The sequence below is a fragment of the Thermobia domestica genome, chromosome 11 (assembly GCF_964235325.1).
Source record: "Thermobia domestica chromosome 11, izTheDome1.hap1.1, whole genome shotgun sequence".
Classification (NCBI taxonomy): Eukaryota; Metazoa; Arthropoda; class Insecta; order Zygentoma; family Lepismatidae; genus Thermobia; species Thermobia domestica.
In genome coordinates, this window is record NC_137464.1 from 258,089,017 (window position 1) to 258,116,875 (window position 27,859).

The following is a 27,859-nucleotide window of genomic DNA, read 5'->3' on the forward strand; positions in this document are numbered from 1 at the left end:
AGTCAGTGGCGTATTTAGGGGAGGGGGCTTCCGGGCTTAAGCCCCCCGAAATCTTACTTACTATAATAAAGTATATGAAATATCTTGCAGAATTTTCACATTTTCAGGCAAAGCCGCCCCCCCCCGAAAGTTAACAAAGCCCTCCCCGAAACAAAATCGTAAATACGCCACTGAATATAGTTATTGTTGGTAGCGCTTATGAATAGGGGCTAAAGAAAGGATAGTAGAAATTTAAATTTGGCACGATACTATATCTTAAAACAGTTTCCCTTCCTGATATAATCAGCGATTTGTTTCCCATTTCTGCACAGTCAAAGTGGTAGGAAGTACGGGAGCTTGTTCTGACTGCCTATCAGCCTAACATGGAATAGACAGCAGTGATGCCAACCTAAAACGTTATAAAAATCCCTTGTCTAGAGGCATGAATTCCCATTTTGCTCTTGAATTTTCTACGCTATACTAATAACAAAATTTTCTAATAACAAAATTTTCTAAACTTAGAAAACAAAGTCAGTGAAATTAGTGTATATCAGTTATTTTCTTTAATATATGAGTGAATGATCCAAAAATTCCGATCATTTACGTTTATCAAACACCTTATGAACACATATTTTCTAGGTATGTTTGGCGTTTCTCGTTTTACCTTCTTCTGTTAATTCTGTTCTTCCATTTTATTAAAAAAATACCAGAATACAATCAACGTTCTTTAGCGCTTGTTTTTTTGAGATTCACAATTCATTGCATAAATCACTTTAATACCAACATGTATTTTATAGTAACAATATAGAACAATTAGCATTAATTTCAAGTTATCTAAAGACTCATTTCTCTACTTGGCCATAGAGAATGTTGTTGGCAACAGTGGAATAGATACATGAAAAATTCCATAAATCTTGTCAATTTTTATGAGAATTCCATTTATCTCATTTCCAGAAATCATTGCCAAAAAAAAAAAAAAATTAAAATATGGGATTTTTCCCACAGGTTGGCATCACTGATAGATTTAAGTATCTTGTGTTAAGGGTCTTCACTACAGCGAAATTAAACTACCGCTAATTTTACAGTTTTTCTGTAATATCTTCAAAACAAATAAAAATATTCGAAAAGCAGAAACGTAGTGAAGTAGACAATACGATTTTGCATGTGATACCTTCACCACAATTCACCTATCTGCTTTTGGTATGACGCTATTTACAGAACCCGCAAAAAAAATACTAAAAGTAGCTACAGTTGCAAATCGTTAAGAAGATACATGAGTTGTGATAACGGTATCACATGTAAAATCGTATTGTCTAGTTCACTACGTTTCTGCTTTTCGAATATTTTTATTTGTTTTGACGATATTACAGGAAAACTAAAATTAGCGGTAGTTTAATTTGGTGTAGTGAAGACCCTTAAAGAATCTATAGTGTGTTTTGATACTCACCCCTGGCACTGATGTCGGGACATGGTGCTGGTAGAAAAGTTTCTTCGCTGCCCGCCGAACTTCGGTGGTCGCTGCTGTAGCCCGAGCCAAAACTACTCCCGGAATGTCGGTACACGTCCGGTACAGAGGGGGGAGCTACCTTCTTCACCTGGGCGGGCTTTGGTGGGCGATTCATCCCACCCACTGTGGAAAATACAAGAAAAAAACAGCAAATTAATATTGAATTTAACATATAAATAAATGTATACATCAATAAGAGCATAGGATCACATTAATTCTTTATCTAAACATGTAGAAAAATGAAAATGAAAAATGAAATTTTTACGTTCCACGATTAGGCCGACTAGGCTAAAGGAGATGGCTAATCATATAGAGTACCTGTCATTATTATAAAGCAAAATCATATCAGCCTGTAAGCAACGCTGATATACAAACTTCAAAATACTTAAGAGTAAACTTTTAGAGTCACGTAAAACATTTAGATGAAAATATTTAGATGCAATATTCTTTGTTATAAACGTAAGATTTCTTAGTTTCTCTGTCATGGTAATTATCAATACTTCACACCCAACCTAATAGTTGTCGCTAGCTGTATTGTCTCTTACTCGACGCCAGCGTACGCGCCTTTGGCGTGGGAGACCCGGGTTCGATTCCCGGCGGGACCTCATGTGGTTCGGATTCCACGTTAATCAGTAGGTCCACGTCTCATATAGCCTCGCTGCTGAACGGGACGTTAAACTCAAAATCAACTCATCACATCTTACTCGACGCCAAGATATGTCGCTAGCATGCATAAACAATTTTCGGACGAACCGAAGATTTGAAAATAGAAAGAAATCTTTGAGTTTTATGTCCCACGGTTATGCCGGCTAGGCTAAAGGAGACGGTGATGATGAGAAATGAATGAAATGGTGGAATGAAAAAGTGGGAGTAAACGGGGGAACCCCGAGAAAACCCACGCACACGGTATTTGTCCACCACAAAGTTCACTTGGCGGGAGCAGGGTTGGAACCCGGGACTCCATGCACCAGAAGTGAACGCTCTACCACTGAGCCACCGAGGCCCCAAACCGAAGATCTGAAGTGGGACAACTAGCATGAACACAAAACAAATAGAGTCTGTTTGTTCCTTCACCACAGACAAACCATGGAACAGACAAATTTTTATATTTTGTAAAAGATGAGTAATTAAGACTGGAAAAGTTTAATAGAGACCTACATAACTTTTATGATTACTATCATGGTCGTTAATCTGTTCATTCAATGTTAATGGAAAGAGTGTGTTCACTCTGACTGACATAGGAAGAAACATTTCTATCCGAATTTTTAGTTGTTCTAGTTGTAGATGTAACAGTAGTAGTTGTTGTAGTAGTAATAGTAACAATAGTAGTTGTAGTAATAGTTACAAAAATTAAATGAGATCTTTGAGTTTTACGTCCAACGATTGTGCTGGCTAGACTAAAGGAGACGACGATGATGAGAAATGAAAGAAGTGGTGGTATGAAGAAACTGGGAGGAAGCGGAAGAACCCTGAGAATACCCACTCACACGATGTTTGTCCACCACAAAGCTCACTGAGCGCGAGCTGGGATCGAACCAAAAACCCCATGCATTAAAAGTGAACGCTCTACCACTGAGCCACAGTGACCCCGATAGTTATATAGAAATGGACTTTATTATATATCTGAAAACCACAGTTTGTAAGCGATCCAACCTATGTTACTCATGTTTCTTTATTATTTAACTTTTGCAGCTAGTAGCTACTACGATGTGAAACTCCATTTCGTCATTCTGCTCTTAGCCAGTACAGTATTGGCTTTGGCTATCTTTGGTTTTAAAAGTAGGGGACATGATGTTTGTGCTGAATTGTATTAACACTTAAAAGGTCCATTGTGTAACGAATGTGTGTTCAGCATAATAGAATATTACCCAGTCATCGTCACCTGCTTTTTCATCACCAATGTGCAAACTGTGGCCCTTGTCCCTTAGCAGCCGTTCGCTATCATAGAGAGTGTGACCAAAACGAAATCTTCTTGCAATCGGAAAATTTATTAGTCTCAATTCGCAGTAAACACGCCAGCTGTGTCACGCACCCAGAAACAAACACACATGCTCGTATTGCAGTAACGGGAAAGGATGGAAGGAGGGACGTGTCTGCGCTAGTACAGGGCTTTCACAAACCTACAACATATAAACATACTTATGAAACAATAAATCGGAGAGAAAAAGCAATTACAAAGAAAATTTTCAGGGTTAAGAGTCTTCATCCCCGGCGAAATTAAAATACCACTAATTTTACAGTAATTATGTGATATCTTCAAATAGATAAAAGATAATCGAAATGTGGAACAAGAGCGCCCTAGACAATATTATTTTACATAAGAAACCGTTATCACGGCTCACTTATCTGCTTTCTATTTCGAGCCATTTTGAAAATCAGCATTTATTTTCGCGTTTCTAAACAGCTGAAAACGGAAGGCTATTAGGTGACTTGTGATAACGGTACCTAACGCAAAATAATATTGTCTAGCGCGCTCTTGTTCCACATTTCAATTATCTTTTTATCTATTTGAAGATATCACATAATTACTGTAAAATTAGCGGTATTTTAATTTCGCCGGAATGGAGACTCTTAAGGGAAAAGTAAAAGACTATTTGTACGATGGTTAAATGATGCCACGTTCGCCAGTGATTGAACAACTTCAGGTTCGATCCCTGGTCCAGTGAGCATTTGGTGAATATATCGAGGCGGCAACACGTGTGCTACCTTCGTTCTGTTTAAGCATTTTGCTAAAAATTTATCATAAGTTTGTAATCCGTTCTTCAACCTCATTTTATCAATACCAGTGTTTCTCAAACTATGGTCCTCGAGATCTGGCCTTGTGCTTCTCTTACGTTGAATATTAGTTAAAAAGAAAGAAAGAAAGAAAGAAAACTAACGATTTAGAGAATTGCGGACCACAAGTATGGTTGAGAATCTCAAACTGGTATACATGATATAAATAACAGATACTACAAAGTTTACACAAATTTTAATGACTAATATTGAAGTTTTATTATAAAACATTTCTTTAGAAAAAAAAACTACCATGTGTTTTCTATTAATACAGTTATAACGGTAATTTTATATTATTTTAAAAGTATAAGTATACTGGTATATGCTCCTCGAAACATTTAAAAATAAGTAGCAGCGTCACGTGTACACCACGTAAGGGAGTTTGGTTTGCATAGTGATATTTTTAAATTAATTTTGAAACCGGAAGTGGTCGGTTATATAGTTCTGCCACTTCTGATTTTAGTAGAGAGATTAGAGTGGACATAGAACATATTTTTGGGATCTGAAAATTTTATCATTCATTGTCAATGCTCAGCCTACACTACTATAGTTAGAAACGTGAAATTCGGACAGAAAACTTCTTTTATCACGGAAGCAAGCAAGATATACGAAAAAATATTAACGTATCCTAAAAAGGAGGATAAAGATGATTTAGATTGTTTGTTAAATCTGGGTTATAGGGTAGTTCTAAATCTCCTCGAAGCCCAGTCTTTCACTGCGGCCTTTTAGCAACAGCACAGTGGCACTATACGTCATTAAATACATTTCTTCCATAGATGGCACTATACATCATTAAATACATTATTTCTTCCATAGATAACATTATACGTCATTAAATACATTATTTCTTCCATAGATGGCACTATACGTCATTAAATACATTATTTCTTCCATAGAATGTACTAAACATTATGTCATTAAATACATTATTTCTTCCATAGATAACATTATACGTCATTAAATACATTACTTCTTCTATAGATGGCACTATACGTCATTAAATACATTACTTCTTCCATAGATGGCACTATACGTCATTAAATACATTATTTCTTCCATAGAATGTACTAAACATTATGTCATTAAATACATTATTTCTTCCATAGATAACATTATACGTCATTAAATACATTATTTCTTCTATAGATGGCACTATACGTCATTAAATACATTATTTCTTCCATAGATGGCACTATACGTCATTAAATAATTATTTCTTCCATAGAATGTACTAAACATTATGTCATTAAATACATTATTTCTTCCATAGATAACATTATACGTCATTAAATACATTACTTCTTCCATAGATAACATTATACGTCATTAAATACATTACTTCTTCCATAGATGGCACTATACGTCATTAAATAGTTATTTCTTCCATACATGGCACTATACGTCATTAAATAGTTATTTCTTCCATACATGGCACTATACGTCATTAAATAGTTATTTCTTCCATACATGGCACTATACGTCATTAAATACATTACTTCTTCCATAGATGGCACTATACGTCATTAAATACATTATTTCTTCCATAGAATGTACTCAACATTATGTCATTAAATACATTATTTCTTCCATAGATAACATTATACGTCATTAAATACATTATTTCTTCTATAGATGGCACTATACGTCATTAAATACATTATTTCTTCCATAGATGGCACTATACGTCATTAAATAATTATTTCTTCCATACATGGCACTATACGTCATTAAATAATTATTTCTTCCATAGATGGCACTATACGTCATTAAATAACTATTTCTTCCATAGATGACACTATACGTCATTAAATAACTATTTCTTCCATAGATGGCAGTATACGTCATTAAATAATTATTTCTTCCATAGATGGCATTATACGTCATTAAATACATTATTTCTTCCATAGATGGCACTATACATCATTAAATACATTATTTCTTCCATAGATAGCACTATACGTCATTAAATACATTATTTCTTCCATAGATGGCACTATACGTCATTAAATAGTTATTTCTTCCATACATGGCACTATACGTCATTAAATAGTTATTTCTTCCATACATGGCACTATACGTCATTAAATAATTATTTCTTCCATAGATGGCACTATACGTCATTAAATAATTATTTCTTTCATAGATGGCACTTTATGCCTGTGTCATGCTGGAAACTTTAGGAACTATCCCCCTATGACGAAGTTTCATGGTTTCCGAGTGAAATCTGCTGGTCTACTAAGCCACACATCTGTCCGAGTCACGGTTCAGAAATCACTTATAAATGGAGTTCTACGGACAATACTATAGATTTTCAATTTTAATTTCTTGTATGTTAGTTGCGACGTTACAAGTTTTTCTGCTGAGTAATTAGCGAAGAAATTAAGAAAACAGATTGATGACTGTACCGAAAATAGTTCTTTTCGAAAGCAAATAAAACCTGTAGCTATTTTTCGAATTACCGCAAAAAGCAAAGAAACGACATACTTAGATTATAGTAGGATTTCTCCTTGCTACACCATGAAATAGCTAACTAGTTGGTACAGAATTTTTTGAAGTTAAACTTATTTTTAAAAGGAATTTTTCTCTCTTTTCAAACGTGAGATGGATTTAACTGAATTAACGAATTGGATGTAAACATTCTAAACACCAATTAAGCCATGGTTTAACGCCCACTTAACGAATCGAAAAAGTAATCTTGTAATTTCCAAATCCACGTTCGAGTCGACTTACATCATGATTTATACAAGACAAGAAATCCTAGCTTTTCACTAGAAAACACAAAATTCAAAGAAGCAGAAGAGAGGGGGAAAAAAAAAGAATATAAAGTGTCTTGGGAAGTTGAACACATACATGTACCGAATAACCCGCTCATTAATCACAATGTGAACAGAGAATGATCTTAAGTAACGCAGCCACAGCCCTGACATCTCGGTGACATCTTTAATTGATGTAACTTCGACCGAAAACACATTAAGAACGAGAAGCGTGTATTTTTAGTAGCAAGGGTTATGTAGCTAGCTAGACATTGGAAGATTGTAGTAAACCAAACAAAATTAAAACGATCGTGTTTTGTTTGTATGATAAAAAGAGAAAGAAAGAGACTCGCCTCTTGGCTTGTTATTACCTGTTGAAGCTATGAACGATGTTCCAACACTTCCCGTAAACAAAACCAGTAAATAAATAAATTCCTGTAACTCATCGATATTCATTTTTTTTTTATTTTCATTTTCTAATTTTAAAATACTTGTTCTGGTCTGTACGTTCCAGTAAAAGAAGATTGAACAAGGTAGCTTCGAGATGTATTTTTAAAAACACTTTTTTTTTTTTTTGTAGGGGGAGAAGACTTGTAAAGTACAGTTTATAGCACCACAGATCTTTCAGTGAGAACAATTTCGAAGACCAAATTCTGGCTCGGTATACAGAAGCTAAAGTCTCTAGGTATCAGAATATACGCTGTTTGGAAAGAGCTAACAGAGATGTTTGTTTACCAGTTAGTCTGCTTGAGTGGGATTTACAATGAAAATGGAAGGAGGGGGAGGATGGCGGGGAATAAGTTAAGCATTGAGTTAACGGAGCTGTTCTGTAAATAAAACTTCGTTTACAAATTAAAATTTGAAAAGAAAAAAATTTTACTTCGCTCATAACTAACTCTATGGCTTATGGAACCCGGAGGTTCAATGCTACATATGTTTACATTTTTTTTTTTTTAAATCTCATATCTCAAAACGAAATACTTCCTATTTCCACGTTAAATTCTTCGTTTGTTTACTTATTGAACTGAAATATTCTTCTAGTCTTTTCCCTTTTTTTTTTTTTTTTAAAAAAAAAATCTCTATACCTTACGGTTTTATTTCTGGAATAAGTACAACGAAATTTAGCACATAACTAACACAAAAAGTCATCATCATAGCTATTCTGCCATTCCTGGCAGGTCACTTGCTGCAACTGAAAAAAGTTCCATGCTCCATGGTCTTCCGCTAACCTCTTCGTCTTTCCATACGATTTTTTTTTTGTTTTGATATTGTCCATTAATTGTGGTCTCCTTCTCCCTTTCCCTCTCTTTCCTGCCACCATACCCTCTAGGGGTATGACTCCCTAGGTTTTCTAGGACTAGATGAATATTTCAGTTTAATATATAACAAATGAAAATTAGTATATTATAAAACATCCTTTTCTTAAAGCTAAAACTGAGAAAAAAATATGATTTGGCTATGACAATAATTTTGTCACCCGTTAACCACAATTTTCCGTTTCTACATTACTTACTCCATCTCCAAGCCAATGCCTTAGCAGCACCAGAACATCGCTTTTGGTGAGATCAACGTAGTGAAACAGTGCTGGGTATAAGAGGAAACGACATTGAGGCGTCCACCCAGAGCGATGAGAACAATCAGAGAGCTAAAGAAGTAGCGAATTCCGGTCTAGGAAGCCAGCATTAACGGCGAAGGGAGTCAGTGTGCTGACCACACATCACTACGAAAACATGAGTGTCACAAGCCAGCTGGCAGGCTCCAGCTCCCTTAAAGTGCTGTTGCACCACGAGTTTAGTTGTTTATTCCGTCCCTGGAGTAAGTGATGATAAGCAGTTGGCATTCTCGCGTTATAATCGAAACGTCCCGGGTTCGAATCCCGAGTGGAGTTTCTTTTTTTTTTCGCCAGTAGATCAATGTAGGAATTGTATATTTAAATATGACGTCTGGTGGAAGTCATTCCACTTTTCGTAGTTATCGGAATGAAACGTAAGGTTAAAAGTGTTTAGGGTGACAATCTACATACCACAGGAGGATGCTGTTATATTATCAATAATAATAATAATAATAATAATAATAATAATAATAATAATAATAATAATAATAATAATAATAATAATAATAATAATAATAATAATAATCATCATCATCATAATAATAATAATAATCATAATAATAATAGTTTTTGTTTCACATTATAGAACTACAGTTGATATACACACTATGATCGTGTAAGTTCAGTGCTATCAATTTATTAGAACAGATACGGCAGAATTTCAAAATTGCGCTCTTTATGAAACACCCTTTATGTGTCTCATCTTTGTTAATTTTTCTTCGTAAATACTAGTAATATCGTAGAACAGTAATCTACGCATAATCCTTTAAGAGAGTTATGTATTCATACATAGAATGTGTAACAAGATAAGAAACCTTGGAAAGCAAAAAACATTAAATCTGAAGATAAGACAGAGGGAAAGAGAAAGAGAGAGAAAGCGAATAATAAATAGCGGAACGGAAGAGGAAACATGAAGCACCTGGAATATGTATGATCTAAAAAAGAAAAAAGAAAAACTGAAGATAGGGTTGAAAGTTTCGGAAGGGGGTAGAAATTAAAAGAAAAGGGAGACGATATGTAATGTATACTGTCAGCAAACATTTGGTGGGATGTCGAGGAAAGGAAAAAGAAACAAAAAAAAAAAGCTCTACAGAAGGGGAAGAAAAACCGAAATGTTACACACGAACACAGAAAGTTACACTGTCGACTGGTTAAACACGATCATCAGGGGGTTAAAAAGTTCAACAATCGAAGCATTCATTCAACCAGGAAGAAGACACGGCAGTGATTGAAAATAAGAACACACTTTTTTTTTCTTCAAACTCCCCAAAATATGAATACAACGTCCTTACTTGTTACAGTGTGTACAACATGTAGCTATCATTATCAAAATCAAGATAGAAATAATAATAATAATAAAACTAAATGATGAGCTTTCACCATAGAAGATAAGTAAACAAAATACCATTTTTAGTGGTTAGTCATCAACCTTATTCTGTATACAAAGAGTTTAGAACAACGACAAACAAGGGTTTGATTTCTATTGATGAGCCTATTAAAGTACCAAAGTTGTCATGAACTTTTTATGAAATTGTAAAAATCGTTTTGCTATTTTATAGACTAGAGTTTCTCAAACTGTGGTCTACAACTACTCCTTGAGGCCGAGTTCTCCTGAAGGCTCCACACTTTCGTGACGAAGTAATGTAATCACATAGCATTTCTTTCAACTCTTTTATTACCATACTATAGTGCTGCCAAAAATGTTTTGAACCGTGGCGAAAATGCGAACTAAAGCTCACCCTCGACACACCCACGGGTTGAGCCAATAAGGGTTCAGCTGTTGCTAAGCGGGAGAGAATTACCGAAAGGGCGTGGAATTTCTTCAGTTGCCAGCAGCGCTAGGAACGGAAGACTAGGTGTCAAGTTAAGGCGATCTTCTACCATCTCCGCTTAGGTTTCTAACTCTCCATTTGATAACATGTAAAATTTAATATGGTAATTTCTAACAAAGTATTGCAGGTAATAACTTGAAATTTTCAATACAAATACACAAGACCCATATAAATCCAACCACGGTCTCCAATTTACGTTACATGCGTTAGATTAATTGCAATATATTCTTCAGTAAGTTTGGCAACAGAGAATAAAAAGTATGCTGCAGAGGGGAGAGGGCTGACCATCTGTTTGCTTGTTAGCTGCTTTTAAAAGGACGCTCTTACCAGAAAAATCACGTTGTGATTCTCACTTCTCAGTGGTTAGAATGGTCTGGACTGGAAGAGCCCAAAACCTCTTCTTTCTTCCTTTCACGGTTTGTTTGTTTCTTCCACCCCCTGCTGTCGCAAGAAAACAACTTGTTTCGGAAAGTTTTGAATTAGTAGCGAAAAGCCAAACTGAATGACACCACGGACGGATTAAAGGGAGGGGCGGTCACTCCCTCCGAGAACATTTGAATACTTTGAATAATCGGAGTAAGAAACTAGAAATTGCGTAATCTAATAAGAAAAGTTTGTTGAAGTATACAAATCAAGACGCATTTTAAGTGTCACAGCATTGTACTCTCATCCCCTCCCCTCCCAATTCCCTTCTGAAGAAGTTCTCTTTTGTTTCTCTGTTCCATATTAGCCTTTACACTTACACTTTCATTATCCAGTATTGATTTTTACCATACCATCTGCACAGAAGGCGAATAAGGTTTACGAGTCCTTCCTGACCCCTTTTTTTAAAAATTGCTAATTATAATAAAATTTATCGAAAACAATTCATCTCAACGATAAAGACTTATACACATTCATTATTGCAATTTTAAAATAAACTCGCCGCCTGTCGCGTATGCTAGCGATCTAATATATACGAATAGATGAAAAGTTAGTTTGAAGCGTATTGTTTTTCTGTAATTAAGTCCGAATTCATATTTGTTTCTATTGTTGCATCGACAAAAGTGAGTGCTAAATCGATTTAGGCTCGTTGGTCTTTGCGAGGTCCCTCAAGATGCAAGGCCGTGGGCAGTCGCCCACCACTTGAAACGCCTGTGCACTAGAGGTCTTCACGTGCTCGGGCCTACAAAGAATGTATCACTTCGGGCCCGGGAGGGGTTCGGGCAGTAGCGTCATTTCAGATTTGGCTTGGGGGGCCAAGACCCCTTGATATATGTAAAATTTCGCGTTTTTCACTGATTTACTACTATGCTATTGATAAAATTATATAAATCTCAAACTCGGGAGGGGGGCAAATGCCTCTCCCTGTCCTCCTAAATGACGCCCCTGGGTTCGGGCTGTGAATTTTTAAATATACAACCATATTTCTCGGACTTTTTCGGGCCTAACTTTGTAAATATAGTGTAAAACGATACAAATTGCACCGTTCTTTCTGGAGGACTTTTAAAACACAACTGCAAAATCAAACCTCGAATTGCTGTTAATAAAAATACAATTTTGCATTAATAATTAAGTTTCTGCAATTCGGGCTTATTTCGGGCTCATTTGATTATCACAGAGCTCAGTCCGGGCTAGGGCCTAAATGCTAAGACATATTTTGGACTCGGGTCGGGCCTCACATTGTAAATTCACAGGCCGGGCCCGGGCTGAAAATTCCGGCCCGTGCAAACCTCTGCTCTGCACCCGCACACATTCCTTCCTAGTCCAGAAAATCTCCTCCCCTCCGCATCGTCAATAATGGTAAATTTGTTCCTCGTATATTTGTTTATTATTGTAAGAGAAGTTCAAACCAGAACTCTAAAATTTGTTCGTTCTCTGGGGTAATGTGAGTAATGCAAATTAAGAAAGATATGCGTAATATACAAATGTCAGAAAAACTTGATATCAATTTGAATAACCTTTTACGTAATGTTTATTTTAGAAATAATAAACTTATGCAAGTATATCGAGGCATCTGAAATTTAATGTTAAATAGTGGCGAGTGAGCCAGAAGGGGCGTGCACTATTCAGTTAGTCAAAGAACTCATATATGTAGCTTGGAAACTAATACTATTTAAACCAATATTGAATTAGACAAATTTGATCACTCTGGCCACAGAAAAGGCGTCACCTTCTATGGCCCACCCATCGCATGATGGGAATGAAAGACAGAGGAATAAAAAGACAAATTTGTAAAAAGTAGGATAACCATAATTGGAAATAGGGGCCTAGTGTGTGTATTTTTTAAGGAGGAAACCCAGAAGTACATTCTCGATATAATAATAATAATAATAATAATAATAATAATAATAATAATAATAATAATAATAATAATAATAATAATAATAATAATAATAATCTTTCTCACTTCAATCATAGGTTGATGCGCAAGAAGGAAATTTTAAAACTTTTCTCTCCCCTGGGAGAGCTGTTTTATAATTTGATAAGGTCTCTTCTTCGTAACTGCATCTATCCCTGATCGGGCCGCGGTGGGTCAGTGGTAGAGCGTTCACCTCTAATGCATGGCGTCCTTAGTTTGATCTCAGCTCGCACCAAGTGAACTTTGTGGAGGACAAACACCATGTGTGGGGTTTTTCTCGGGGTTCTCCCGTTTCCTTCCACTTTCTGAATTCCAGCATTTCCTTCTTTTCACAACATCACTAGCTCCTTTAACCTACCAGGCATAACTGTGGGACGTAAAACTTATAGATTTTTCTATCCTTGATCTTCCACTTCTTGGTTTTTCTTCTGCCTTTTCCCCTATCAACACGGTGATCCAATCGGAGTGCCGAATAAGATGTCCAAGCATGCTGTTTCTTTTTTTTTTTTTCCTATTATCTTCATGATCTGTCGTCCTTCATTAGCTTCCTTTGGTACGTCTTCATTCCTTTTCCTTATACAGTATTATTATTATTACACAACCACACAAAATAAATAAAAGTTCTGTGCACTGGACCCCAGGGTATTGATTCGATGTATTTTGGTACCCAGAACCCAAATTTCGAAACTCCAGGACGATTTGACCGTGTCAACTTTGTTTTATGGGCGAAGAACGTAAGTGCTGTTTTACGTTTGCTTATGTTTATCGCCCATTTAAAAAAATATCACGGTCAATCGTCCTGGGGTTTCGAAATTTGGGTTCTGGGTACCAGAATATTTTGAATCCATACCATGGGGTCTGGTGCACAGAACTTTTATTGTTTTTGTGTAGCTGTGTTATTATTATTATTATTATTATTATTATTATTATTATTATTATTATTATTATTATTATTATTATTATTATTATTTTCCATGCGTACATTTTCTCGAAAATATCCTCCCCCTAAGAGATGATCAACAATTCATTCCTGAATAGTACTCAGCTTCTTTTCCTACTAATGACTATTTAGGAGTTTTTCCTTAGCTGAATCTCGTTATATTGTGTCTCCATTGTACGTAGAATAGGATTCGATTGCCAGTGTAAGCTCACAACTTCCGAAGTTGAGTCAGCATCGTGAAAGAAATGGAGAACTATCCGAATAAAGTGGTAGCGATCTCTGGCCAAGAAAGACGAAAGGATTGTTTGATGTCATTGCACTGATCACGATCTTCTAGGTTGTGAATGTTTACCAGCTGTCATGTCCAGGCCCCTATGGGCTGTATTGCTGATTTTAGATTTTAGACTAATAAACAGCTGTCTTTAGAAAATAACCTTGTAACACAAATATGATAGTCATGAGTTCCGAACCATAGTGTCAAGTGGTATAAATCTCACTTGGGTGGTAAAATTTGTTATTAGACATTCGTAGAAATCAACTGCTCTGTCAAAATATTTCAGTTTTCTAACATTGTTATGCCTTATTATTATTAAGCATTAATAATTACTTATTATTAAGAAGAAGCTGAAAATCGAGAAACATGGAGGAAATATTTCAAGGTCCAAACTGAAAATTAAGAAGAAACGAAAAAAATCTCATCAGTCCCAGGACCGGCCAAAAGGCAGAATACTTAATAATAATAATAATAAGAAGAAGAAGAAGAAGAAGAATTTTAAAATTTCGTTCTTGATTATAAGAATACATTATACATTATAAAAGTCGTATACAAAGAAATGTATACATCCTAGAAATAGTATATACATATCAACGAAATACCTTACTATTGTCAAACAACATTTGTACTGTGTATACATTTATATTAATTCTATAGACTGTCATGTCTTTTAATCACGTGGCTCCCCAGCTTGCCTCACAACGATGAGCAAACGCCAATGATTTGAGTATTCTAGTAGGGAATCGAACCTAGAATCACGCGAACAGGAGTCAAAAGTTCTAACCACAAGACTATGGAACCCCTTAGTATGACGTTATGCTTGAAATTCAAATGATTCTACCAAAAATAATTATCAACGAAATAGTTTATTACATCTCTAACACATTACATTTATACTGTGCATACATCTATATTAATTACATTATGAAAAGGAGTAGAATGACTATATGCCTGAAATTAAAATGATCCTACAAAAAGCATATTTTTCAACGAAATACCTTCCTATTGTCATGTATACGGGTAATTTTATTCGTGGGTGGAAGGAGGAGTCGCCCGAAGTAAGGAAGAAATACAATACTCTCCTATCTGATAATTGAAATCATGAATAAACTTTATTATTATTATTCTTTCTGTATATGTTCATTTTCGAGTTAATCATTCCATATCGGACTCCCGAAGGAAAAAAAAAAAAACTATCGAAACAACTTATTGACCGTGCTGATAGCGACTACTCCCCGTCACGATACCGTTTTTCAGTTTTGTTAGTGTTAGGAAAAAGAAGAGTGAGAAAGAAGAGTAGCAGAGGGAGGCAGAGAAGAAAAGAAAAAGAGAATGAATGAAGAAAGATAACGGATTGGAGGAGAAAGGATTACTGGATAATTCAGGAAATATAGTAATGAACTTGAATGGTTATTAACGAAGGATCAATTCCGAAGTGATCCGGAAATAGACACATGTCCATAAATACGAGTCTGATCTGGGTCCAGGCTACTGCACAAGAGGGAGTTGCCCAAACCCAGCCCAAGCTAGGTGAAAATGGAATTTAATTGGTTGTAAGGTAATCCTGAATGGTAAATATTAACTATCCAGTCTCTGAACTCCATACTCTGAGATCGACCACACATATGAATTAGCTTGGCGAGACTTCTTTTTTGGAAGGAGAGAGTACCAAATTCTTTTCCTCTTTGATTCCTTCATTTTGTCACACTTCTTGCAACACAGATATTATAGCACAACGATAGTAGAATTTCCAGTAAGTGCACTTTGCAGTTCGTTTCAAGACTATTCTAAAACTCAAGGGTCACAAAATCAACCTCCCCTCTTTCCTTTTTCGAAGGGATCTTTCGGGGGGAAAGGTGAAAAATATGGAAACCATTGGATACAATTACTAAGAACATTTTCCTTCTTCCTTCACAAGTCTCTTGTTTATTGTCATTTCGTCTTGTGTGATAAGGCGGATTTCAGAACACAAAATTGCAACGCTCCAGATTCCCTACCCAAATTGTCACGCGGTTCGTATGTCAGTCTTCGAGATTCTTCAAAGAATGTTACATTATCTGCTATGAGATCTGCAAACGATCTCCATTGTATAACTGCTATCTCGATAGAGTCAGTGGACAAAACTGAGGACAAAGCTGCCCAAAACAAGTTTTTGACAAAAAAAAAAAAAAAAAAAGGAAGAAACAGAGACAACATTTGTTTTTAGCCAGAAGCGCTCATAAATCACTACCACGTGACGCGAAGACTATTAGGGCTAGAGGTTCAGCAGAGAGCTCTCAATTCCTGGAGAAATTCTATCCTCTACGTTGCCAAGTGTAAACGGAAGTATACATTATAATTAATCTAAATTGATCTGGGGCATTAAATCAAAAACAGAAACCATGAACATATAGGTATTGCTGTTTTAAAATATCATGGAAAATTTTGAGACGGTAAGTGCAATATCTTGTTAAATATTCACATAGAAATATCTACGTGTTATCTTATAGGGATCCTGAAACACTTGCAAGTGGGTAGACATCCCCTTAATGTGGTATATTTATAGCGTCAATTAATCGCTTCGCTGGGTCAAAAAAAAAAAAAAAAAAAAAATAGTAATATGTTTCATTAGTCAGTCACTTTTTTACTATTACTAAAGCGCTCTCTGATAGACCATGTTTTTTTTGTCTTAAAAATTAAATATTACTATTGTGGGCTGAATTTGGATTTAAATAACATAGGAAGTGTCATTATTCATCTTAGCGACTCCGAAAACTATGAATTCGACACTAATATCGGTCATTTTCCATATTATATATATATATATATATATATATATATATATATATATATATATATATATATATATATATATATATATATATATATATATATATATATATACAGTGGACTCTTTTTAATTCGAAGTCCAAGGGGACACGAAAAAACTTCGAATTATCCAAAATTCGAATTATCCAACTACATTCATTTTCACATATATAACAACAAAGAAACCAAAGTACTGTGCATCAAAAACATATTCATATGGTGTAGACTTTACCTTTAAAGCAGCTTATTATTTGCGTGATCGAATACCGCAAACTAACAAACGACATTGACTCCACATAATTCAAGCTACGTGTACAATGAAAAATATATTTACGTACAACACTACAACATACATTGAATAGCCCAAACAATTAAACACCAGTAACAATTTGAATATTCTGTTTTCACTTTTAAAAAGTCGTAAACCTCATTTGCTTGAATTTGCTTTGAATTTGATAAAACTTGAATTTCATGTATTGCGTGGAATGCGATACTAATAACATTTGGTTGACTTTATCAATAATTCATGTTAAATTTTCAACCAATTCTGAAACAAGATGAGATTGGCACACGTTCTCTATCTTTACTTCTTCCCCAACTCACTTTCATCTGTATCATTACATAGATTTTCTATTTATCTTCTGTATTACTCTTCCCTATGGCTGCATCTGGATAACTGAAAACACGTTAAAACTGTATTTCTCTGTTTACATCTATCCAACATTAAAAATTTTCAACTGTATTTACTTCGAATTATCCAAAACATACGTTCAAAAGTTCGATTTATCCATGAATTTTTACTATTGTTTTCAATACAGTTTTCAAGGGGAATGGACTTCTGTTCGAATTATCCAATATTTCGAATTATCCAAGTTCGAATTAACGAGACTCCACTGTATATATATATATATATATATATATATATATATATATATATATATATATATATATATATATATATACAGTGGCGTATTTACGATTTTGTTTCGGGGGGGCTTTGCTAACTTTCGGGGGGGCTTTGCCTGAAAATGTGAAAATTCTGCAAGATATTTTATATACTTTACTATAGTAAGTAAGATTTCGGGGGTGCTTAAGCCCGGAAGCCCCCCCCTAAATATGCCACTGTATATATATATATATATATATATATATATATATATATATATATATATATATATATATTCCCCCTCCGCTCTCTCAAGTTGCACCATCAAAGTGAAATGATAAAAACCATCCCAGGAGCAAACCTCAAACCTCTTGAAAATTTGACAGAGATCGGTCTCAAGTCGCAAACATAGTGACTTTCATTTTTATTTACAGCCTATAGATAGGTAGATTACTTATTACTATTTTTGTTCTATGACGTTAAATGTTGAAACTGGAGATAATTAATTTGAACCATCGCTGGTTTGAATTCAGGTTTAAAGAAAAATGTGTAACCTATTCTTGGGACAATGAATCGATAATTAAATAAACGCACCTCGCTAGTTATTGTCGTCTTTCCTTTGCGGAAACCAGTACTGAAACCGGAAGTAATAGTAAATTTGAATCACTTGCGGTTGCAATATTGTTACGGATAGTCATGCTACGTGGTCTTGAGATGCTGAATTGTTTGGGAAAATACTGCTTCTCGCTCGCTACCTGTTAACGTTTTTGTTCTATGGCGATAGACGTTGAAATAGGAAATGGCTAATCTAAACCACTTCCGGTTTGAATAGAGAGTTAACGGAGGAGATGGAACCTATTCTTAGGACGCTGAATTTATTTTCAAAAAAAAAAAAAAAACCTTCTCGATCTCTTGTCGTTATTGCTCTGATATCTGTCGACAGACGGTCAAAACTGTTATATAAGACTTCCTACGCTGATGCATAGCATAGTTTGGAAGTCTAATAATTTTGTAGTAGTAGTAGTAGTAGTAGTAGTAGTAGTAGTAGTAGTAGTATTATACACAAGAAAATACTAGGTATTCCCCTCTGGAGAGGCCGCATCACGGCGAAATTAAAATATCGCGAATTTTACAGTAATTATGTGTTATCTTCAAATAGATAAAAAAAAAACAACAATCGAAAAGCGGAACAAGAGCTCGCTAGACAATATTATTTTACGTGTGATACCGTTATCACAACTCACCTATCTGCTTTCGATTTCTAGACATTTAGAATATCAGCATTTATTTTCGCGTTTATAAATGGCTGCAAATGGAAAGCTACTAGGTGACTTGTGATAACGGTACTTCATGCAGAATAATATTGTCTAGCGCGCTCTTGTTCCATACTTGGATAATTTTTATTTATTTGAAGGTATCACATGATTACAGTAAAATTAGCGGTATTTTAATTTCGAAGTAATTATGCATCTTTAAGGGTATTTCTACGCTAGCTTTTGTACACAATTTACGTAACATACTGGAACCCACAAAATCAATTAGACATCAGTAAGAAGGTTACTATTGCACAATTACATTGTATTTTGCTGAATTTTATTCTCCAAGATTAACAAAAATAAAATTCCCACTTCAATTACGGGAGCTTTGTGAATTTTATAAGAGAGAAATTTTGGTAGCAACGCAATTATCAACACAAATTTTAATTATTTTATCTCTGGATAAGTTGTCTACACTGTCGTAAAATTCTGATTTGTTTAGTCTCAAAGCCTGACAGAAGGATGTCAACACTGCACCTGCTCGTACGCTCAGCTAATGGTACGTAAACTAGACGAGAACATAACAAAAGAGGCCAAAAAAGGGAAATCTGAATGTTTTAAACTAGACATACACAAGAACAAAAGCGGTGTTTCATGTTACAGCCCTGTAAACAGAACTCTCTTTATGTTTAACCTGTCAGCAAGTAGGTACTAGCTCCAGTAAAGGATTAAATTGATTTTTTTTAAAGGGAGGATGGGGTGGATTTTTTTCCCTCTCATCCGCCCACGCACGTGTAGGCAATTGGCTGGTACCGATGGAACAAACACCATAGAATAGAAGGTTGATTCGATAACAAACGCTTGATGATGGAGTTTTTAGAGAAAAAACAAGGAAGTGTTTGAATTCACAGAGAAAGAACAAACGAAAAAGCTGCTAGCAATGTAATAACGCCTGTGAGGTATACTATACCGTTGAACAAGAGTGAGTGAGTGGTTGCGGCACAAACAGGAAAACATGGTATATACGTATTTTCCGTACTTTTCTATAAAAAAAAAAAAAAAAATGTTGAGACAGCAATTGCGTGAGTTTCACGGCTACATACTTCCATTCTAAATGTTTGTCCTGATTTCATTTATGACTACAAAATAGCATATAGAATGAAGAGCACACTCTCATTTACTGGTCCAGTTTAAGGAATAGAACGTCCAGCTCACTATTTTCTTCTAGGGTTAAAACTCATCTACACTTTGGAAGAGAATTGAAGCAGAAATGAACTAATTGTTTAACAAAGGGGTCAAGTATTTTTATCGATAACAATATAATGCCAGCTTTACACAAAATGTCAAATACACACACACACATATATTAAAGTTGGTTTAAAGGGACAAGTTTTGCCGATAGATGGCACTACAATCTTCGTATATCTCCCATGTAATTTTTACCTTTCACGGAAATTTACAATTTCTCTTAGAAATTTCAAAATAGAGACTTCAAATTTTTAGACAAGGAACTTCATAACCTATTAAAGGGAACTATCCGTGCCGATCTTTTATTTAGAATTTTCTTCATTGTTGAAATGGCTTGATTGTTGAAATGGATACCCAAACTTTTAACAATGAAACTGTTTTAACTGTGAAGAAAATTCTAAATAACAAAATCGGCACGGATTGTTCCCTTTAATAGGTTATGAAGTTCCTTCTCTAAAAATTTGAAGTCTCTAGGTGGAAATTTGTAAGAGAAATTGTAAATTTTCGTGAAAGGTAAAAAATACATGGGAAAGATACGAAGACTGTAGTGCCATCTATCGGCAAAACTTGTCCCTTTACACTAACCTTACGAGCCTGACATACTAAAAAAAAATACCATTTTCTTTTGCTTGTTTTTCTTAAATGAAAGGAGATAATGAAATGCAACTTACCACAATCATAGATAATTATTCTACAACAGAAACTATGAACTTGAAGAATTTTCAGTGTTGCCATCCATAGAAATTGCAGTGTTGACACTATAACATTTCTCCAAGAAATCTAAGTTAATGGGGCAATCAGAGGAACGAACTAAACTGCATTTGATCACTATCTCGTTGTTTTGGTATCCTGCGAACTACTTTTTAAATAACATTATTATTTAATTTTAATAACTGTATGTTGTTTATTACCAATTAAATACAACCATTATTTAAAAAGTAGTTCACAGGATTCCAAGACAACATGATCTATGATTGTGGTAAGTTGCATTTCATTATCTCCTTTCACTTATGAATAAACAAGCAAAACAAAAATGGTAAATTTTGTGTTATTTTTAGTGTCAGGCTCTTAACCATGTTCATTAAATAATTTATCTATTGAAACAAATTGTTTTCTGCAAATTTTTGAAATCTTTTGTCTAAATTCTTACTGACTTTTAATAAAGTTGAAGGAAACAATATAGTGTAATGGGTTAATCATCAAATCTCATCATCTGATTGATATAGAGCCACGGTGGAGTAGTTGCACGGCCCGAGTTCGATTCCATATCTTCGTCCAATATTGCACATCGATTCAGCAAGCTATCAAATGTGCATATAGGGAAACGGGGAGTGTAAGCAAGTAAATGATGACGGAGGAATTGGTAGAATGAGAAAGTGGGAGGAAACCCACAGACACGATGTTGTCCACCACAAACTTACTTAGTCGGGGATCGAACTAGGGACCCCACGGACCAGAGGTAAGCGCTCTACTACTGAGCCACAGTGTCCCACAATTCAGAGAATTATTCCTGCTGGTAACTACTGAACTTGGACAAGACTAAGAGATGCAAATCTTTAATTAAACCTGTAGAATATAAGAAAGAAATAGAACCTAATCGTCAGGATAATTTTGAAATGAAATGAAATGAAATCTGAGTTTTACGTCCCACGGTTATGCCGGTTAGGCGAAAGGAGACGGTGATGATCAGTGATGAATGAAAATGGTGGAATGAAGAAAGTGGGAGGAAACGGGAGAACCCCGAGAAAACCCACGCACACGGTGTTTGTCCACCACAAAGTTCACTTGGCGGGGGCTGGGATAGAACCCGGGACCCCAAGCACCAGAGGTGAACGCTCTACTACTGAGACACCGCGGCCCTAGGATAATTTTGAATTTCCACTCCAAGAGAAGGGGCAGTTTTCTTCCAGGGATCTTCCGGGCTCATTACTGGGAAGGATATTTTGATCTGCAGACTTCTCGAGAGTGGACCTTCCACGCTAATTTACTTTTGATTTATTTTCATCGATTTATTCACACGATAAGGCATTTATATGTCTAACTGCCACGCCTGCCACCTTAAAAGTCTGTCACGGGTCAATGCACCCAGTACAGTATGCACTAACGGAGGGTCCACCTCCCCAAACAAGAGACCGTCTGCAATGTCTAATCGACCGTGGCTCCGAACAGCTCCACCTCTTGGCAAGTTTATTATACATTAGCATAGTCTACCCGTTGACCCTGCAATGGAAAGTAGATGTCTCCCGTCAATAGTTGCTGATTCGACGGAGATGTTAAATGCAGGACCCCATGCAGCGAATACCGGAAACAGCCAGTGGACATCCGAGTCTCAAGAGAGCGTAGACAAGTTCTTCGCGTTCCCCCTCTGACTCCTCGCGGCAACGGAGGATCTTCAGCGAACAGGTGCCGTGCGTTCACGCGATCTTCAGTGGGGAGCACATGGAGGAAGCAGGATTGCAGACTTGTATATATATTTTTTTCGTATTCTGAAACTTAAAATGGAAGTCGTTGCAGCCAACAATTCACATATTCAGTACTGTCACACCCCCCCCCCAAAAAAAAAACACTCGGGTTCATCCTTACAATCCTCAATGAGGTTTACACTACCTAAGACTCGCACTAGGGTTTAGTCTCGCTGTGTGTGTTGCCGACAAAATCAGAAATAAAAAATTTTCGTCTCGTCTCGTCTTGATTCTTTGGTCTAGTTTCGATTTGTAAATTTATGTATAAAATTTATGCTATTCTTTTTTTTTTTCTAATTTCATTTAATTATGATAATCCTTCCACATCACGAAAAGTCCACGAAGGGTGTGATATAGCAATATTAAAACCCTTTATTAGAGTAGATTGTGCAATACCGTACGTATCATAACTGTTCTCCATTGTGTTCGTGCAATAACTTTATCCTTTTATAGTTTTTATATTCTGAATCCAGGAGCGTCATTTCAGATTTTGCTTGGGGGGGCAAAACCCCTCGATATAAGTAAAATTTCGCGTTTTTCACTCATTTACTACTACTCTATTGATAAAATCTACATACATCTCAAACTCGGGGGGGGCAAATGCCCCTTCCTGCACCCCCTAAATGACGCCCCTGTCTGAATCATGTACCACGAAAACAATATTTGCTCTCTAAGACTTCAGTGAACTAGTGCTACTCACTAAATGTCTCGTCTCGAATTTTGAAAACACACTTCTCGTCTCGAATCTCTTTCGTTTTCGAGACGGGACGAGAAACTTCTTGTCTCGTGGACTACATTACTCGATCCTGTCTCGCTCTCTAGTACTGAACCCAAGAGCCAGGATCTTCAGTAATACAAGATGGAACTCGTATGACATTAGGACAAACTTTTGTTTTGACGATGTTCTCCTCGGTGACAAAGTGTATACTGCGCGTGGTTCCGGGCAGTGGCATAGGGAAGGGGGACCCAGAGGGACCGCCCCCTCCCCAAAGAGGTCCGACAATGTACTTTGGTACTTTGATGTAATTTTTTATATAATTTTATGTTTATATATTTTTTGTTTGTAATTTTTCTATATGTACCTATAACAGCACTTCCCCCCCCCCGAACAAACATCCTGGCTCCGCTACTGGTCCCGGGTTCAATCTATGATTAAGGGACTTACTCAGGTGCGCAATCACAAATCTGTTGGGGGTATCCAAAGTTTGGGGGATCCACCAGTAGTAATCACTATGTCTTATATTATTAACTGATATTCTACACGCAATAAGACGATAAGTTATTTTAAAATATATCCACCTATATTCTCAGCAAAAATAATACAACTAAATTGTTTTTTATAAGAAAAGAAAGATTACAGATGTAGTGTAAGGTAAAATTTTAAAGGTACATTAACTATTTCTCTTCTAGAGTAACCACAGTTTCCCTAAGAAAAATTACAAATGTCTGTCGAATTACGAAGTTTGGGGGAAGGCCCAGACCCGGTGGACCGCCCCTGTGGATGGGCCCCTGGACTTACCTCGGATTCAAACAAAAGTAAAGTTAGAATTCCGTTATGAGCAGTAGAGTCCATTATATAGCCCCGGGATTCAAAAGGAAAATATTTTCACACTTTTCAGTTTTACGTCCTACGTTTCTGTCCTATAGACCAAATGAGTCGGACGATTCACTGAAGGAAGTGAAATGAGAATGTAGAAGGAAACGAGAGAACCCCAACCCCCCCAAATACAAACACGATATTGTCCACCATAAATTTGCATGGCTTGGCATTGAACCCGGAATTCCTCCCATCCGAGATGAGAGCTTTACCACTGGGCCCTCCGGTATCGAAAAGGAGACAACAACTGAATCAATTCTGGTTTCTATTGTAATGAAGATATATCTGCTGTAATGAAGAGGTTTCGAAACTGTAAGTTAATTGATTGATTGCTCTTCTTTTAACTTTTTGTTCCAGTACCGGGTTTACATGAAACGGAGCCTAATATTTAAAGTGAATCCCAAACCAACAGTTAAATTTCCTCCAACCTGAAGGAAATATCCCCAATGGGTATGAAACCCGGGACCATGTGTTAAGCACGTAGTCACGAAATTACATTGTACGCGAAAATAAAAATATATTATTCATAGTAGTATGATATCTAAATTTAGAAAGAAAAATGTACTGGAAGAAAAAATGAATAGAACTTCCGGATAAACAACCTAAGGGCTGTCAAACTAAGGAGTTTGGTTACGGGCATATAATTTGAAATATTCAATAACTCCCGCTATAAGAATTGCTTCGTGAGTACTTTAGGATTCTGAAACAAGTATTTTTGGATAGTGTACATACTAGTTCCTAAGTGAAGTCTTGATCCGACTACGCTAAGTCCCATAGTATTGGAGCTATGCACCATTAAAGTTCATCTTTTCATGTTTTCGGGAACCTATAACTCCGAAAGGAAGCATTTGTACACCCAGGTTGGTCTATATTTTTCGTCTTATTTTGGTGTCAGGGATCGCTTCCCAAACAATGTCGGTGTTGTTTCGAAACACCCTGTATATATATAACGATTTCGGCACTTTTACGTAGGCAAACTTGTTACTCGAGCACTATTAATATATATTTAATACCTTGGTCAGTCGTGTTTTATTAATACTGTGTAAATTTTCCAAATAATGACCAAGATACAAAAAAAAAAAAAAAAAACGTCCCACTATTATGCCTATTAGACTAAGGGAGAAGGATGATTCAGGCAAGTGAATGATGATGAAAGAATTGGTGGAATGATCATGTGGGAGGAAAGTACCCCGAGAAAACCCACAGACACGATGTTCTCCACCACAAACTTATTTGGCCCGGGATCGAACCAGATAGCCCATGCACCAGAGGAAATTGCGCTACCACTGAGTTACCGTGCCCTTTTCCGAACAAGATATTTCTTAATAAAGCGTTTATTTTTCCATAACGTCTTTGAAGGAAGGGTTAACCACCACTGATCCAAACTAAATTTTAAATAAATCTAAGGCAGAAAAATTATAAGGAAACGAAAAATCTAGCTGAGGATACGAAAGAATGAAAAGCTGCGTGACCGAAGACGACGACGATGATTTAATTTAAGCTTGCGCAATAGCATCAGTTTGTTATTGCGTTGATATTTTTCATAATATTTCATAGTGAAGAGTTTGCAACTGTGTTCCGCATTGGGTGGGAAGATTTCGGCGACGTCCAGGCGCGGAATATGAACTTTACCAAGGTCATCGAGACAAAATGTTTAAATGCAGATGTGGGCGATACACTCGCCTCATACCACACCACATACAATACGAAATATCGTATACATAAATACATACAGAGACTTTCACATATACGTATACAACATACAGCAACTTTCAAAAAAAAAAAAAAAAAAAAAAAAAAAAAAAAAAAAAAAGAGCACGGGAATAAAAAATGGCAAACAAGAAGGCAGTTCAAAATTTGGCTTTTAAGTTTTACCAAGATCCACAACGCCCATCGGAAATATTGACTTTTTAACGCGACGCGGCGCCACGGGCGTTGGCCTCATCGAATCCGAGTGATTGATTAGCAGAAATAAAGTATCTATGCATGTTAATGAGGAAATATAACAGATAGAGCCTAAGTGGTATAGATCTGAGGCAAAAAAAGAAAAAAAAAAGACTTAGGGGAGGGGAGGGGAGGGAGGGCAAAAATGCCAAGGTTACTATATTAGATTAATATTTTTCTTTTTCAAGATAAAATAAACATGTTTTTTCGCTTTAGGAATTAAATTACATATATATTTAAAATAAGCGGAGGGCGTAACCGTATTTTAACAGAAAAACATGCGTTGTCAATTCATAAAAACCACCAAAGTGGAAATGACGATTTATCGGAGTAAAATGAGTTTAGAAATCCTAACCTTATAATTTTATTATTATTATTATTATTATTATTATTATTTGAAGGATACTGTAAAGGAAATCAACAAATAATCTTATAAGTGAAAAAATTGGCAAGAGAGCAAAGGGTAGAGATTATCATTCTTGCTCTGAAATCAAGAGGTCCTGCCTTCGAACTCAATGATCGATTATTTTGACTAAAGATTTTATCCTTAGTTCTACCAGGCGAATGTCGCATAGGACCTTAAGCAGTTCTTCAAATTTCTTTTGCACTACTTGTTTTAATTCTTTTGTTGTCGGTTCGTTCAGGCTTTCTCAATGTGTGTGTCATTTAGCCTCATGCGGTGTGTCGCAAAATTTTAAAAATTGAAAATAAGTTTTATGCTGCACAAGAAGCCTACACGTCTAAACTATATACGACTGATTTTATTTTTACCATGAAGCCTTTAATAACACAAGCATATAAAAAAAATAAAAGTTCTGGGCAGAGGACCTCAGGGTATGGATTAGGAATGGCCTTCTTCGAAAAAATCTGTTTTTCAATTTTCGGAAATTTCATTTTTCGTTTTTTACGAAAAATTTTTCGTTTTTCTTTTTCGAAAAAAAATTTTTCGAAAAAAATTTCGTTTTTAATTTTTTCGAAAATTTTCCATTTTTCGTTTTTTGGAAAAAATTCGTTTTTTCGAAATTTCGTTTTTCGTTTTTTGGAAAAAATTTCGTTTTTTCGAAAAATTTTCATTTTTCGTTTTTTCGGTTTTCGTTTTTTTGAAAAATTTCCCGTTTTTCATTTTTTCGAAAAAAATTTGGTTTTTCGTTTTTTCGAAAAGTTTCTTTTTCGTTTTTTCGAAAAGTTTCTTTTTTTTGAAAAGTTTTTCGTTTTCCGTTTTTCGAAAAGTTTTCATTTTTCGTTTTTTGAAAAGTTTTTCATTTTTCGTTTTTTCGAAGTTTTTCGGTTTTTCGAAAAAAATTTTGTTATTCATTTTTCGAGAAAGTGTTTTTCAAATAAATATGGCCATCCCTAGTATGGATTCGATGTATTTTGTTACACAGAATCCAACTTTTTAAATCCCAGGACGATTGGTCGTGTCAATTTTATTATGGGCGAAAAAATGAGCTATTTTGGATAGGGAGGACATACTTTTTTTTGTCCATAAAACAAAATTGACACGGTTCATCGTCCTAGGCTTTCGAAATTTGGATTCTGCCTAACAAAATATATCGAAGCCATAGCCTGGGGTCCGCTGGACGGAACTCATTTTTATGTAGCTGTGTTATTTATGATTGTTCGTTGCTATTTTTATTATAATCAT

At 35.6% G+C, this 27,859-nt stretch overlaps 1 protein-coding gene across 4 annotated transcripts in view; it reads right to left on the minus strand.

Moving 5' to 3' along the window:
• ckn (CRK like proto-oncogene, adaptor protein) overlaps window positions 1-27,859 on the minus strand; it is a 580,084-nt gene that overhangs the window by 165,079 nt on the left and 387,146 nt on the right. For all 4 annotated transcript variants that reach the window (XM_081732142.1, XM_081732141.1, XM_081732139.1 and 1 more), the window contains exon 2: window positions 1,427-1,609. In XM_081732142.1, coding sequence (XP_081588268.1) covers window positions 1,427-1,601 — 175 coding nt within the window. In that variant the 5' untranslated portion in view covers window positions 1,602-1,609. The remainder of the gene's footprint in view (window positions 1-1,426; window positions 1,610-27,859) is intronic.